This window comes from Felis catus, chromosome X, assembly GCF_018350175.1.
Source record: "Felis catus isolate Fca126 chromosome X, F.catus_Fca126_mat1.0, whole genome shotgun sequence".
Classification (NCBI taxonomy): Eukaryota; Metazoa; Chordata; class Mammalia; order Carnivora; family Felidae; genus Felis; species Felis catus.
In genome coordinates, this window is record NC_058386.1 from 86,353,257 (window position 1) to 86,370,052 (window position 16,796).

The 16,796-nt window shown below is 34.6% G+C and overlaps 1 protein-coding gene across 6 annotated transcripts in view; it reads left to right on the top strand.

Moving 5' to 3' along the window:
• The window catches only part of LOC101101037 (small ubiquitin-related modifier 2), a 161,515-nt gene extending 149,537 nt beyond the window's left edge, over positions 1–11,978 (top strand). For 5 of the 6 annotated variants that reach the window (XM_045050717.1, XM_045050715.1, XM_019824128.3 and 2 more), the window contains one exon: positions 9,623–11,978. In XM_045050717.1, coding sequence (XP_044906652.1) covers positions 9,759–10,046 — 288 coding nt within the window. In that variant the 5' untranslated portion in view covers positions 9,623–9,758 and the 3' untranslated portion in view covers positions 10,047–11,978. Of the gene's footprint in view, positions 1–479; positions 491–3,530; positions 3,534–9,622 lie in introns of those variants that run through there. The other variant, XM_045050720.1, reaches the window with a different exon arrangement.
• Positions 11,979–16,796: the final 4,818 nt, after the last annotated feature.

The following is a 16,796-nucleotide window of genomic DNA, read 5'->3' on the forward strand; positions in this document are numbered from 1 at the left end:
TTTTGTTAAGGTTTTGCTGTCTTCATAAAATTAATTTAATATCTTTGTGTGGGCCTGGATTTATTTGTATAGCATAAGAGATACCTATTCTTTGAAGATGTTTGGGAGATACTTAATCTTTCTAATTTCTTTCTATACTTAATATTTTTATAATAATAACAATTGTTTCATAACTGTGAAAGGAATAGGATAGGCCATGGTAACAAACAGCCCAAACATCTCAACATAATCAAATGGCTCCATAGGGCCGTTCTCCTCCAAGTGGTAACTCTTCAGTTTCTTTGAGTTGTGGCACTGCTATCTCAACCTAAGACCTCTCTTTTGCCACAAAAAGGGAGGAAAGTACACAAAGCAATTAAATGTTCCTGCCTAGAAGAGAATGTCACTTGTCCTCATAGCCCATTGGCCAGCATTAGTCCTCATTACTAGCCTCACTTCTACCTCACAAATAATCCAACAAGTCTATCTAATTAGTAGAATCTAATTCACTGTCAGAGCTCTAATTGCAGTTAGAAGGGTAGAATGGACAATCTACAATATCTACTACATTTATTTTGAAATTTATTTATGGCCCTATTTACATTCAAAAAGATGATAAATATGATCTTCTGTATACCCAAGAGGTAGAGGAGAAATTGATATTGGTAAGCACTAATAATCTGCATCACAGTCTACCAAATATTTGCTTCATTCTTCTTTCCACGGGGAAAACATACTTACCTCCTCTCCAAGGAAGACACTACAAATCCCATTCAGGCACATTTTGAAAGCCCAGAATCTGCAGATGATTTGCAGTATTTCTTCCATCAGGTCAAGCTGTGGCTCCCCTTACTCCTGAGACCTATGAATTAAAAGGTCAAGTCTTCTGCCCTCTATCTGATCCTAATATACAATTGTGGAACAAGGAGAGAATAACCATTCTAAATACTCTCCTTTGCAGAGACAAGTAATGGGAAACAAAAAGAAGTCACATATATATAGCAGGTATTGTGAATATCTCTTACCCAGGAGAATGGAGGTGTTCCTTCATTAGGCCATGATTCTTTTCTCTGTATCAGTTTTTGTGTTAATTGTTCTCTGTGGCCGCATGATTCATCCTCACCTTCCTTTTCTATTCCTCCTTTATATCTGAAGTGAGCATTACGGAAGATGTCTTCCTTGGGGGGTATGCATCTTCCTCAGCCGCCTTCTTGTCTGTAGAATTTTGGTAGCCTAATGATTGTTTTAATTCATAAGGCCTAAATTGAGTTTGATGGCCTAGACTGTTTTAATTCTGAAGGTCCAAGGATTGGTTTAAGTCTTTTTCACGGGCTTTCTTCATTCAGGATTATGATTTGTTTAACAGTTCAATTGTCTCAAAACTTTAGCTTTCGTTTCAGTCAGCAACGTGTACCAGTAACTACACCCATACTTCTTTTGCAGGCATAGTTCTCCAATTTACTATAGCTTGTGTTTTTCTTTCTTGCCCCCATATCTCCATGTTTCTTTAACGTGGATTAACTTGAGGTTGTCAGTCTTCTGTGAAAAGACCACCTCGTTAAGATAATGTTTACCCTAAGTATTTTATTTATTTGAAAAGTTTTATAGGGTGTCACACCATTAGTCTAATTTTCCCCCAGTACATTTTAATAATTTGAAACCGCTTAATGGGTATTGCCCATCACAAGCTTTCTCAATCTTTTTTTCTTTACAGTTTGACATTGAAACCCAGTTGAGTTTTCCAACCAAAAAATATCTGAAATTCATATACTTTATATTCCCCTTTATTTCTGTTTGCAATTCACCTAATTCTTTACTGAGTTCACCTCTTTCCTGTACTATTCTTGCCAATTATACTAATCTAGGCTCACCAGGGAAACAAAGCCAATAGGGCATTTATAGATATATATATAAAAGGAGGCTTATTATAGGACTTGTCTCATGCTGTTATGAAGGCCAAGAAGTCCCTCAGTCTGCCATCTGCAAGCTGGAAAAACAGGAAAATCAGTGGTGTAATTCAGTCTGTGTCTGAAGGCCTAAGAATGGGGGGCTGATGGTGCAATTCCCAGTCTGAATCTGAAAGCCCAGGAACGAGGTGGGCTGATATACATGGACAGGAGAAAAAGAGTGTCTCTCAGCCTAAGCAGAGAGAATGAATTACCCTTTCTTCACCTTTTCGTTCCATTCAGGCCTTCAACAGATTGATGGATTTCCACCCACATTGGTGAGGGCAATATTTACTCAGTGTACTGATTCAAATGCTAATCTCTTCTGGAGACTTCCTCACAGACACACCCAGAAAAAATGTTTTACCAGCTAAGTGGGCATCCCTTAGCCCAGTCCAGTTGACACATAAAATGAGCCATCATACCAGTCAAACCAGCAGCAATCAACAAACACTATCACTACTATAAACAGTACTTACATTTTTTTCTAGCCTCTTCCCCTATAATATTTCCCTACTAGCATTGTTTTCCAAACACTTCCCTTATACCTGCAAACTCCCCAATCATATGTGCTAAGTCTATTATAAGTTATAATTTCACCAAATTTTCATCACTGAAAACTCCTACCACAAAACCACTTAGCCGATGTCACACTTCAGGTTTTCATTATATCAATAATGCACTTTTAATACCAGCTTCTTTATTAATCAGGTGGGTTAAGCTAGGCTATAGTAACAAACAGTCCTACAATCTCAGTAGTTTAACACAACAAAAGCATGCTTCTGACTTGCAGAAATTACATCACTGTTAATTTAGGCAACTCTCCAGAATATCTTCCCTCTATATGGTGACTGAATAATCAAGCTACTTTAAACTTGAAGCTCTAGCATCTCAACACAATGTCTCCTCAAGTTGCTGCAACTAGAGAAGAGAGGTGGAGAGTTGCACATTAGCAATTAAATATTTATTTTTTTAAGTTTTTTTATTTTAATTCCAGTTAGTTAACATATGCAGTGTTATATTAGTTTCAGGTGTACAATATTGTGATTCAACAACTCCATACTTCACCCTGTGCTCATTATGACAAGCGTCTTCCTTAATTCCCATCACCTATTTAACCCATCTCCCCATCCCCTCCCCTCTGGTAACCATCAGTCCATTCTCTATAGTGAACAGTATGTTTCTTGATTTCTCTCTCTTTCCCTTTGTTCATTTGTTTTGTTTCTCAAGTTCTACATACGTGTGAAATCACGTGGTATTTGTCTTTCTTTGACTGACTTATTTCACTTAGCATTACAATCTCTAGCTCCATCTATGTTGTTGTGATGGCAAGATTTCCTTCTTTTTTATGGCTGAATAATATTCCTCTGTGTGTGTGTGTGTGTGTGTGTGTGTGTGTGTGTGTGTGTGTATTCCACCTCTTCTTTATCCATGTGTCAGTTGATTGACACTTGGTCACCTTCCATAATTTGGCTATTGTAGATAATGCTGTTATAAGCATAGTGCATGTATCACTATGAATTAGTGTTTTCATATTCTTTGGGTAAATACCCAGTAATGTGATTGCTGGATCATAGGGTAGTTCTATTTAACTTTTTGGGGAAGCCGGTACTGTTTTCCACAGTGGCTGTACCAGTTTGCAATCTGACCAATAGTACATGAGTGTTCCTTTTCTCCACATCCTTGCCAATACCTTTTGTTTCTTGTTTTGTTGATTTTAGCCATTCTGACAGTTGTGAGGTAATATCTCAATGTAGTTTTGATTTGCATTTCCCTGATAGTAAGTTATGATGAACATCTTAGCAATTAAATATTTCTACCTGAAAACAAAAAATATAATTTCTGTTTATAGCCTGTTGTCTAGAACTAGTTAAATGGCCCTAAATACAAGAGGACTAGGAAATATACCCTCCTGAGGTGCATAAAATGGAGGAGAACCAGGTACTGTTGAACTCCAGTAATGTATATCTCAGATACTATTGGAAATAATACAGCTTATAACAGCTGCAGTTCATAAGCCTTAAATTCAAGCCCTAGCTTTGATATTTGCTACCTAACAAATGGCTTAAACCCTGAGCTTTGGTTTAAAGTACAGATAATACCTGTCTAGTTGGATAATCATTTATTTTAAATGGTATTATGCTTGTGCATTGCTTAACACAGTTCCTGGCACACAGGAAGCATTCAATTTATTATTCTATTTAATGCATGGTGCATACAGACATTGTGATCCACTAAGCTGTGATCATGACCAGTAAAATCTGCTGCAGATAATTTCTGGGACATCATGGCAACACCACTTGTAATATACACACTATAACAGTTCTCAGTCATTTACCAGTCTTTAGCAGACTGGGAAAATACTGACACTGTTATACCCCCCCCCCACAATAAATTAGAGTGAAGACCATGATGATAGCAGTGTGTTGACAAGAAGAAAATTAATGTGACAGAGGCTATTTCATTTTGCTAAGATATCAAATTTTGTAGAACAATGGTCATTTACTATAATCAGGAGCTACTCCAAAATTACATGGTAAAATAGAAATTTGAAAAGGAAACACATCGCAGAAGCAAGTAAATGACCCTGAAAAGCCTCTCAAAAGAGCTGTTTGTAACATCCTTTTTTCTGGCTTCTGCAAATCCTATTACAACACCTCCTAAGTAATTTCATCCAAACTTTATCTGTCATCAATGAGGATTTTTGAATAAATAAAATTTCATAATTCATATTACTGGAATGATGTTTTGGCCCTTCTAAGGAAATAAGTGTATATTGCAAATAGAGATTTTTCTGTGAAATGACTCATAAGTTAAACATATTTTCTATGTTCATGGCACTAAATAATCAGAGTTTATGCAATATGTTATTTTTTTTACTTTTAGGTACTAAGGTTATTAGAAGTTTTAAGTTTATAATAAATGATAATATCTTCTTCAATTGATATTTTCATACTAAATAAAAGGTTTTCAAATTTTTATATTTTTTCAAACCGTGATCAAATGTACTTCAAGAATTATAAAATTAGCATGTGTTCACTAAAAACACTGGAATAAAACAATACAAAACATATAATTTCACATATAGATACCTTTTCCTTCCTTACTTCCAAACTTCAGAAATCTACTATGTATTATTCCATACTTTTATCAATATTCTATGTGTGTGTATGTATTTTACTTGGCATATCATGAATATCTCTCCAAGTCATTAATCTAGATGTAACTTATTCTTTCTCTGATAGCTGAAGAAAATGTTCTATTATGAATATACAACAATTGGTTCAAGCTTCCACCCATTGGTGGATATTACCTTCCAATATTTTGCCATTATAGACAATGCTTCACTAAGCATTCTTATACTATCCAGCAATTCCACTTTTGGGTATTTATCTGAAGAAAACTAAAACATTAATTTAAAAAGATATGTGGAATCCTATGTTCATTGCAGCATTATTTACAATAGCCAAGATACAGAAGCAACCTAAGTGACAATCGGTGGATGAATGGCTAAAGAAGATGTGGTATGTATATACAATGGAATATGACTCAGTCATAAAAAAATGAAATATTACCATTTGCAGCAATATGGATGGACCTAGAGGATATTATGCTAAGTTAAATAAGTGAAAGAAAGACAAATACCATATGATTTTACTTATATGTGGAATGTAAAAGACAAAACAAATGAACCAACAAAACAGAAATAGACTCCTAGATACAGAGAACAATCTGGTGGTTGCCAGAGAGGAGGTGGTAGGAGTTTGACAAAATAGAGGAAGAGGATTAAATGGTATAAACTTCCAGTTATAAAACAAATAAGACATGGGGATGTAATTTACAGCATAGAGAATATAGCTAATAATACTGTGACAATTTTGTATGGTGACAGATGGTAGCTAGATTTATTATAACCATTTTGTAATGTACAGAGATGTTAAAACTCTATGTTGTCCACCTGAAGCTAACATAATATTGTATATTAACTACACTTCAATAAAAATATAAGCATTCTTATTCTTATATCCTATACCAATAAAACATATGCATCTCACAGTGACAGAAAGAGGAAATGAGACTTACATTTCTCTTGGTACTGAATCTGAAGTGAAAAATATCTGGAGTAATATATAGCAAAATTATTTATAGATATCTTGGAAAGGGGCCTAGGAATGGGGTCACAGGGCAATTAAATATTATTTTACAGATTTATCCTGCTATTTGTTTATCTAAAACATATACTACCTATATACTCAGAAAAATAAATGAAATTAAAAATTTAAAGATATGCAGAAATTATTCCTTCTGCAACCAATTAACAAAGTAATGATATAGACAGTATGAGCATGGAAGTATATTAAATATACTGTGGAGGTTTTTTCCAATTATTTTCAAATAGTTTATTTAAAATGTATCAACAGTGTATTAGTTCCTAGAACTGCCACAACAAAATATCACAAACTAGGTGGGTTGAACCAAGAGAAATTTATTCACAGTTATGAAGGCTAGAAGTCAAAAATCAAGGTGTCAGCAGGTCCATGCTCTCTCTGAGGGCTATAGGGGAGGAATTCTTCCTTGCCTTTTCTAACGTCTGGTAGTTACTGGCAACTATTAGCATTCCTTGGCTTGTAAATATATCATTCCAATCTCTGCCTCTGTCTTCAAATGGCCTTCTCCCCTTTGTGTCTGTGTCTTCCCATGGCATTTCTCTCTTTCTGTCTGTATATCTCTCTTGTCTCCTTATAAGGACACCAGTCATACTGATTAGGATCCTAAACCAGTATGATCTCATCTTAACTTGATTGTATCACTAAGGCTCTATTTCTACATAAGGTCACATTCACAGGTAACAGGTATTAGGACTTCAACATATCTGTTAGGGGGATACAATTCAAGCCACAGCAATAGAATAGAAATGTGGAAGTTTATAGAACTAAATATTTTTTAATGTTTATTTTAGAGAGAGACAGAGAGCAAGCAGGGGAGGGACCCAGGGAGAGAGAGGGAGGGAGACACAGAATCCTAAGCAGGCTCCAGGCTTGGAGCTGTCAGCACAGAGCCCGATGTGGGGCTCGAACTCACACACCGTGAGATCATGATCTGAGCCAAAGTCAGATGCTTAACTGACTGAGCCACCCAGGTGCCCCTAGAACTAAATATTAATACCAAATGTTTCTGGCTAATAATATTACTAATTATATATATTTCATTCTTTGTAATTTTCAGCATCTTTTTTAAAGCTGAAAATGGCCTCTGACATTTTGTTACACACACACACATACACACACACAGAGCCTTATCCTTAGGTGAAGATGGAATTTTCCATAGGGCTGATTTGGTTATACAGTGCTGCAAAAGTACTTGATATCAAGAGTTGTCTGACTGCTTGGAGTGCATTTCTCTTGTCGTCTCTCTTCAGATCACAGTGTTATAATTAGAGTAAAAGGAACTGAAAATGATATATCCCATTTCATTAGACACACCACATCTTCTCCAACATGAACACATACACATACATCCTTATCTTTAGTTAATGGAATTTTCCATGGGTGAGCAGTGCAGCCTATACATCTTTTGTCTCCAGTTGCCTGACTGCCCTGCAGGTGTCTTCCTTGTCATCTACCTATGTAGATGACTAGCTCTGGTCAGCAGCTGCTATTTATCAGTATTTCTATGCTTTCTGAGAAGAGAGACCATGGAGGGGAGGGGAGGGGAGAAAGAAAGAATGAGGAAAAGAGAAAGAAGATATTAAGTTTTTTTCCTAATGGTTATGATACTGTATGAAGTATTTCGCTGTATACATATACACATACATACAACGGAACACTAAAGTAGCCTAATACAATGATTGAAGTCAAAGTCCTTGAAGTGATATGGAGTGATATCAAATTATATTAAAGGATAAAATTCAAAAATAGCATGGTTAAATTATTCCTTTTGGGGGGGAAATGGCACTAAAAACTGACACCATAAAAACTGACCCCATCATGTCACAACTCTCTACTTATTTTTCATTTATGGTGAGAAACTGTCCCTGAATCCAAAAAGACTGCATTATAGACATGGTGGTTTAGTTGACTGGTGGTTCAGAGTCTGATTTCTTGCCAACTAGCAATGCAAGCTGCAGTTATAGCTGCAACACATTTGTAATTTCTACTTTTGAAACAGATTTAGAGGTAGTGTAAGAATTAGTGATTTGAAATGTAGCTCATGACACAATTTGTAGCATGGTTAGGGCTACCACCAAAGATTCTATCACAAAGATGGTAGACCAGGAGTGAGTAATGAGTGATAGGAAGAGCAGGCCCACCTGCTGTGAATACAGATAGACCTGGGTTCTGATTTGGGCTTCCCCGCTTTCCACCTGTGTGACCTGGGGCATGAGCCCAACAGTGTTCAGTTTCTTGCCCCATTGCAACATTGTGCTAGGTCTTTCTTTTTCTAATTTGTATATCCAAATAGGTAAAAATGAAATCCCTTTATTATGATGATGATTATTATTATTATTAACATTTGGATTTAGTTAATTGTTAAAGAGGTTGGGGAATTTGGGAGGGGGGGCACAGAGGAGGGCTGTTTGGTTTTTGTGTAACCATTGGTCATTTTTATTTTGTTTGTGGGAATGTCACTTCCACTCAAATTTCTTTGGCCAAAGTCAGTCTATGGCAATGCCTAAATCTAAGGAAGTTGAGGACAGTCCAACCACACACATAGAGTGAGAATCAGAAATCGTAAGCAAACAATCATATTGACTACTTAGATAGATTTCCAGAAGTGAAATTTCTTGGTCAATGACAGGCATATTTGAAATTTCCCTAAATATAACTTCCAATGTTCAAAAGGGATGTAGCAATCAACTTTCAATAAAAATGTGCAAGAGTATCTATTTCCACCCATCCTTTCCAGCTCTGGATGTCATCAGGTTTTTTGTAAATATTTTTATTGAAATACAACATACATACAGTAAAGTATATGCATTTCAGTGTACAGCTTGATATTTTTGTTTACAAAATAAACACACCCATGGAACCAACACCCAGGTCAAGATATAAAACAGCATGTGCACCCCAGAGCTTCCTCCATGTCCCTCTCAGTCACTACTCTGCAATGTAAACCACTATTTTGACTTCTAAAACCATAGATGAGTTTTGCCTATTTTTGAACTTTTCATAAATAAAATCATACATGTATATCCTTTTGTATCTAAGTTATCTTGTTCAATATTATATTTGTGAAATGTATCCATGTTGTTTCTAATAGTACTTCATTCCTTTCCATTGCTGCTACAATTTTATTGGATGAATATATAACATCACTAGTTCACTCTATTGTTGATAAGCATTTGGGTTGTTTACTATTTTCATTATTTACTACAAATAACGTTGCCATGAACACTCTCATACTTTTATTTTGGGTCACATATATAGGCATTTCTGTTGTGTATATATACCTGACTGGAATTACTGGGTAATATGATAAACTGTAATATGTATAGCCCATCAGTGTTCCAAAGTAATTCTATCAATTTATGTTCCCACCAGCAACGTGGGACAGGTTCTATTTTTTTTAATTTTAGCACTCCTCAATGGATGTAGAGTATTCTCTGATTGTTATTTTAAGTTGCCTTTACTTGATAACAAAATTGAGTGTCTATTTATTGTCTTACTGACCATTTGGATATTGTGTTTTTGATGCAGCTGTTCCAGATTTGTCAGTAAAAATATTTGGGTTGCCTCTTCCTTCTGCCGCTCCCAGTACTGCTTGTGTGCTCATTGGGTGTGGACCTGATACCTTTTTTGTGAAGCCACAGCTGAGGAGACTCCAGCGCTCGCCATGGCTGACAAAAAGCCCAAGGAAGGTGTCAAGACTAGGAGCAATGACCATATTAATTTGAAGGTGGCAGGGCAGGATGATTCTGTGGTACAGTTTAAGATTAAGAGGCATACACCATTTAGTAAACTAATGAAAGCCTATTGTGAACGACAGGGTCTGTCAATGAGGCAGATCAGGTTTCTATTTGATGGGCAGCCAATCAATGAAACAGACACACCTGCACAGTTGGAAATGGAGGATGAAGATACAATTGATGTGTTCCAGCAGCAGACAGGAGGTGTCTACTAATAATGGAACCTGCTACTTTACCCCAGAATTCTGTCCTTCCAGATCAAGAAGACATTCTCAATTAGAAAACCGCAATTTGGTTCTACCACAGCCTGACTACTACGGTATAGTTTTCTCTAGTATTTCATTTTTCCCTTCCCTGTTCATTTACTGGACATAAAAGTAACTGTGTATGTGCACAAGCATATTGCATTTTTTTAACTAATTGGCCAATAGTATGTTTTTATTGACATCAAATGGAGATGGGAAGGGCAAATACCCCATTTCTGTGAAAATGCTCCTTTTCTCCACTAGTGGCGTGTTCATTCAGCTCTTTATATTCCAGTAAGTTGTTTTGCTCTCACTGCTTAACAAAACAAAGAGCAACATAAAAACCCTTGCATACCTTGTTAGATTGGAGAATTTTAATGTTTTTCATTTATGATTGAAAAACTAAGTTTATAATTTTTTGTACATAGCTGCTACATATAGGGCAATCTGTCGTTAGGTAGGGATAAAACTGAATCCTAGATAGCTTTCCTTTCAAGTAAAATGTCTTGTTGTTTAAATAAACTCCGTGTTTAAAATGAAAAAAAAATAACAATTGGGTTGCTCTTATCTTTATTGATTTGTAGTTCTGTATAATTCTGAATCTAAGTCCTTTCTCAGATACAGGTATTGAAAATATTTTCTCCCATTCTGTGACCTGCCTTTCACTCTCTTAATAACGTCTTAATTTTAATAAAGTGGAATCTATTTTTTTTTGTTTAGGGTTAGTGCTTTTTGTGTCCTTGCTAAGGAATGCTTGACTATATCAAGGTCATTAAGACATTATCCTATGTATCTTAAATAACTTTCATTTGTTTCACCTTCCACTTTTAATCTATGATCCATTTGGAATTGAATTTTGCATATAGTTTGAAATTGATGCAAAGGATTATTTGGATTTATTGGCTAACCCAGGTAATCCAGAGCCACTTACCAAAAGGACCATTTTCTCCCCTGCTGCATTATAATGGATTGTTTTTATCATAAATGACAGTATACATATAGATCTCTTTTCAGACTCTACCATTGTTCAGTTTTTATATATTTGCAAAAATCACACATTGGTTAAATTGTTATAGCTTTGTAAAGTAATTTGATTTCTGTAAATCATCAAATTTTGTTTTTCTACAAGATTTTAATTGCTGTTATTGCCATTTGCAATTCTATGTACAATTTAGAATCCACTTGTCAATTTCCATTTTAAAAAGCCTACTGGGATTATTATTTTGTATTGGAAATTGAGTTATAGAAAATAAACATCTTTAAAATACAGAGTTTTCTAATTGGTGGCCAGTGTACAATTCTCTTTTTATTTAGGTCTATGTTAATTTCTCTCAATGTTTTTGTACTTTTCTTTGTAGAAGTATTGCAATCTTTGGTTAATTTTATCCCTCAATATTTGATAATTTTTTAAAATAATGCCAGTGGCATTATTTTTCATTTTATTTTCTGCTTGTCATTAATGTGTAGAAATACAAATCATTTTTGTATATTATGATGGTTAATTTTATATGTTAAGTTGACTGGATCAACGTGTGCTTAGATATTTCACTAAACATTATTTCTGGGTGTCTGTGAGGGTGTTTCTGGATGAAATTAGTATTTGAATAGGTGGACCAAAAAAGTAGTTTGCCCTCCATAGTGTGGATTGGCATCATCCTATCTGTGGAGGGGCTGAATAAAACAAAAAGGCAAAGGAAGAATTGAGCCCTTCCTACCTGATTGCTTGAGCCAGGATATCAATCTTTTCCTGCTGGCGTTGATCCTCATTCTCAGGCCTTCAGACTGACTGAATTACACCACTGCTCTCCTGGATCTCCAGCCTGCAGATGGCAAATTGTGGAACTTCACAACCTCCCTAATTGTGTAAGCCAATTCGTCATAATAAATCCTTTCCTAAATATATCCTATTGGTTCTGTTTTTCTGGAGAACTCTGACAAATACATACAGTGACCTTATATCTGGCAAACTTGCTAAATTTATTTATTAATTCTAGTAAGTTTTTTTGTAAATACTTTTAGAATTTCCACACACACAGCCATGTCATCTGTAAATAATGAAACACTTATTTCTTCCTTTTCAATCTTTGTAAGATCCAGTTCTCTTTATTTATTTTTTAAGTTTATTTATTTATTTTGAGAGAGATGGAGACAGCGTGAGCAGGGTAGGGGCAGAGAGAGAAGGAGAGAGAGAATCCCAAGCAGGTTCCACACTGTCAGCACAGAGCCTGATGCGGGGCTCCAAATCACAAAACCGTGAGATCATGATCTGAGCCAAAACTGAGAGTCTGACACTTAACTGAATGAGTCACCCAGGTGCCCTGATACATTTCTCTTTCTTAATTTATTTTCTAAAATATCCAGTTCAAGTTTGATTAGAAATGGTAATACAGACAACCAGGTCTCATTTCTGATCTCAGAGGGAACGCTTTCAATATTTCACCATTAACATGCCTTGTGTTGGGAATGTTTTAAAACCCTTTATCTGATTAAGAAATTTTCCTTCAATTCCTAGTTTTCCAAGATTTTTTCACATGAATAAGTGTTGAATTTTATCAAAGGTTTTTTCTGCCTCTATTGTGATGATCATATAGTCTTCTTTTCTGTTAAGGTGATGGATTACGTTATTGCCTTTTAAATGTTAAACCAATCTTTTATTCCTCAAATAAATCTAACTTGTTTGTGATGTAGTTAACTATCCTTATTATCCTTAGATTTATATTGCTAATATTTTGCGTAGGAGTTTTGCATCTATAGTCATAAGAGATTTGGTTGATGGTATGCCTTTCTTATAATGTCCCTGACAGGTTTTAGTGTCAAGATTATAATGGCCTCATAAAACATGTAAGGAAATGTGTCATTCACTCTTTTTTTAATTTCTGGAGGAGTTTAACATTCATGTTATTTTTGCCTTAAATATTAGTGAGAATTTACTGCGAATCCATCTTGATCTGGCATTTTCTTTGTGGGAATATATTTAATTGTGGAACCAATCTCTTCAATATGTATAAGATTATTTGAATTTTATATATCTAATTGAAATCAGTTTTAGTAAGCTGCATTTTTTACATAACATGTGCATTTTATGCAAAACATCAAATTTATTGTTCATAATATCTTCTTGTCTTTACAGTATCTATAGATTCTATACCGATGTCCCTTGTTTCCTGACTGATACTTATAATTTATATTTTATGTTTTTCTTATAAGTATTGCTACAGATTTATCAATTTCATTAGTCTTTTCAAAGAGCCAACTTTTGGTTTTTTTAATCTTCTCTGTTGTCTGTTTTCTATTTTTTTGTTTTCTGCTCTTATCATCTTTCTCCTCCTTTCTTGCAGTTTAATTTGTTATTTTTTAATCTTTTTGAGGTGGGTGTTTATATCATTGATTTTTAGCCTTTCATCTTTTCTAATATATTCACATAAGGCTATAAAGCTCTAAGCACTGCTATAGAAGCATTGGACAAGTTGTAATGTCATGTAATGTATTACTTAATTTTTCAGTATTTGGAGATTTCTAGTCTTTTTGTTATTGATTTCTACCTTAATTGCACCCACTGTGGTCAGAGAACATACTCTGATTCCAGCCACTCAAAATGTGTTGAGAATTGCTTTGTGGCTCAGCATATGGTCAGTTTTGATAAATAGTCCAGGAACAATTTGAAAAGAGTGTCTTCTACATTTACTTCATACAACGTTCTAAATATGTTAGAACATATTTGTTAGTCTTATTTATGCTTCTATACCCATACCTTTGTTTTGTCTGCTTATTCTATCATTTTATTGGAGAAGGTGTGCTAAAATCTCCACATTTGTTTGTAGATTTATCTGTTTATGTGTGGAGTTATGTCAGCTTTCACTTAATATATTTTGGAGCTATTTTATTTTGTTTTTTATAATTTGTTGTTGATTTGATCCTTTAATCATTGTGATATGTCTAATATCTCTCATAATACTTTTTACCTTAAAGTCTAATTTGCCTTACATTAGTATAATTATAGCTGCTTTATTTTGATTCACGTTTGCATAGTGTATCTTTTTCAACATTCACTTTCAAACTTTCTATCTTCTTTAAGTAAGGTGTGTCTGTTGTAAGTTGCACACAGTTGTAGTTTGTTTTTATCCAGTTTAACAATTTTTGTGGTTTTTTTTTAATGTTTATTTATTTATTTATTTTGAGAGAGAGGCAGTGTGGGAAGGGCTGAGGGAAAGGGAGAGAGACAATCTTAAGCAGGCTCCATGCCAGTGGAGCCTCACACAGGGTTTGCTCTCACAACTGTGAGATCATGACCTGAGCCAAAATCAAGAGTCAAATGCTTAACTAACTGAGTCACCCAGGTGCCCCTACAATCTTTATTTTTTAATTGGACTATTTACTCTATTAATGGACTATTAAATATAAATGTGATTTACTGGGAAATTTGGGTTTTAATCTACCATTTTACTATTTGTTTTCTATTTGCCCTCTTTTCTTTAGCCTGTTTTTTTTTTCCTTTACTGCTTTATTTTGCATTAACCAAGTTGTTATTTCATTTTTAACACTCTTGTAACTTGTCTGTGGTATTTTTTTTATTAATAGTTCCATTTCTCACAATTACAACATCCTTCTTGGCTTATGAAAATCTACCCTAACATAGTGCTCTTACCACTTTTCAGACAAGGTAAGAACCTTATAACACTTCAACTCCATTTATACTCTCCCATCTTTTGTGCTATTATCATGTATTTTAATTGCGCATATATTTTAAACTCCAAAAGATACTATTGTTCTTTTGAATGGACAATATTTACGTAGATTTACCTGTATTAACTCATTTTAGTATTCTTCATTTTTTCTTAAATTAATTGTTTCCATTTGGGATCATTTTCCTTATGCATAAACAACCCCCTTTAGTATTTCTTTTAGTGCATGTCTGGTAGTTATAAATTCCCTCAATTTTTGTTTCTCTTAAACCTTTCTGATTCACCTTCATTTTGAAAGAATTTTTTCCTGGTTGGAACATATTTTGCTCAGCACTTTGCAGATGTCAGGTCATTTTCTTCTTTCATTATTTCTTTTGAAAATTCAGTTGTCAAGATTATTGTTGCTCTTGCAAAAATGATGTGTCTTTGTTCTCCAGTTACTTTAAAATTTTTCTCTTTGTTTCTGGTATCCATCAGTTTTACTTCAATGTACCTATTGTCTGGTTTTCTTTCTCACTATATTATTTTTCTATTGTTTCCATAAAGAATTACTATAAATGTAGTGACTTAAAACAACACAAATATGTTGTCTTATAGTTTTGTAGGTCAGAAGTCCAGTATGTGTCTGAATGGTTAAAGTTGTGAGCAGGGATGAGTTTCATTCTGGAGGCTCTAGAGGAAAATCCGTTATTTTATTCGTTAAAGCTTTTGACAGAATTCAATTCCTTATGCTTATAGGACTGAGGACACATTATTCTTGCAGCCTGGAAGCTGAGGGCCATTTCTAAATTCTAGAGGTCACCTGCATTCCTTGGCTCATGACCCCCTCCTCCATGTTTAAAACCAGCAATGAATGGTCAAGCCCTCATTCCACATCTTTCACTGCTGCCTTCCTCTTCCACTTTTAAGGGCCCACCAGGATCCAAGATACTCTTCTTATCTTAAATTCAGTTGATTAAAAATATTAATTTCATCTACAACTTTAATTCCCTTCTACCATGTAATATAACATATATGTAGTTCTGAGGACTCAGATGTGGACATTTTGGGGGATGAAATCAAATGAAATGAATCTGCCTGCTGCAGTCATTATTCTGCTTTAGATTCATATAGCATCTAGAACATGTAGCTTAAAAACTTTCTTCAGTTTTTGGGGCGCCTGGGTGGCTCAGTTGGTTAAGTGTCTGACTTTGACTCAGGTCATGATCTCACAGTTGGTGAGCCCAAGCCCCGCATCGGGCTTCGTGCTGACAGCTCAGACCCTGAAGCCTACTTCGGATTCTGTGTCTCCCTCTGTCTCTATTCCTCCCCACTTGCACTCCGTCTCTCTCTCAAAAATAAAGATTAAAAAAAAAAAAAAGTTCTTCAATTTGTAAAAAAAAAAAAAATCCTTGACAAGAATTTCTTCAAATACTGGTTTTGTATTGTTTTCCTCTTGTTCTCCTATTCCAACTACGTATATGTTAGATCTTCCCACCATCTTATCCCTGTCTCATTCTTTTTTCTATATTATCCAATGTTTTTCTGAACTTTAGTCTGGATACTGTCTATTGATCTATTACTATCCTGTCCACTAATTCTTTCTTCTGTTCTGTTTAATCTTTGTTAAATTTATCCATTTAATTCTTAATTTCAGTTATTCTATTATTTAATTACTGAATTTTCACTTGACTTTATTTTATAACGTCCATATCTCTGGTAAAATTATCTATTATTTCCTTTATTTATTGAACATATTATTGATAGTTATCTTAAAGGCCATTCTGTTTACTCCAACTTTTTAATCACCTATGTGTTTGTTTCTGTTGAGTGTTTTCTTGATTTTTTTTTTATTTTTTGTCATTTGGTCCTGTTTCCTAGCATATCAGGTAATTTTTTATTTGTGCATAGAAAATTGTAGTGGTTCTGGATTATATCTTCCTCAGAATAAGATAAAAAATTTTTTTTTCTAAACAACAGATAGAGTGGGGATAGATCATCTTAACACAGTTGTGGCTGGCTGGTCTATTGCCAGTTTAAACTTACTCACATGATGCAA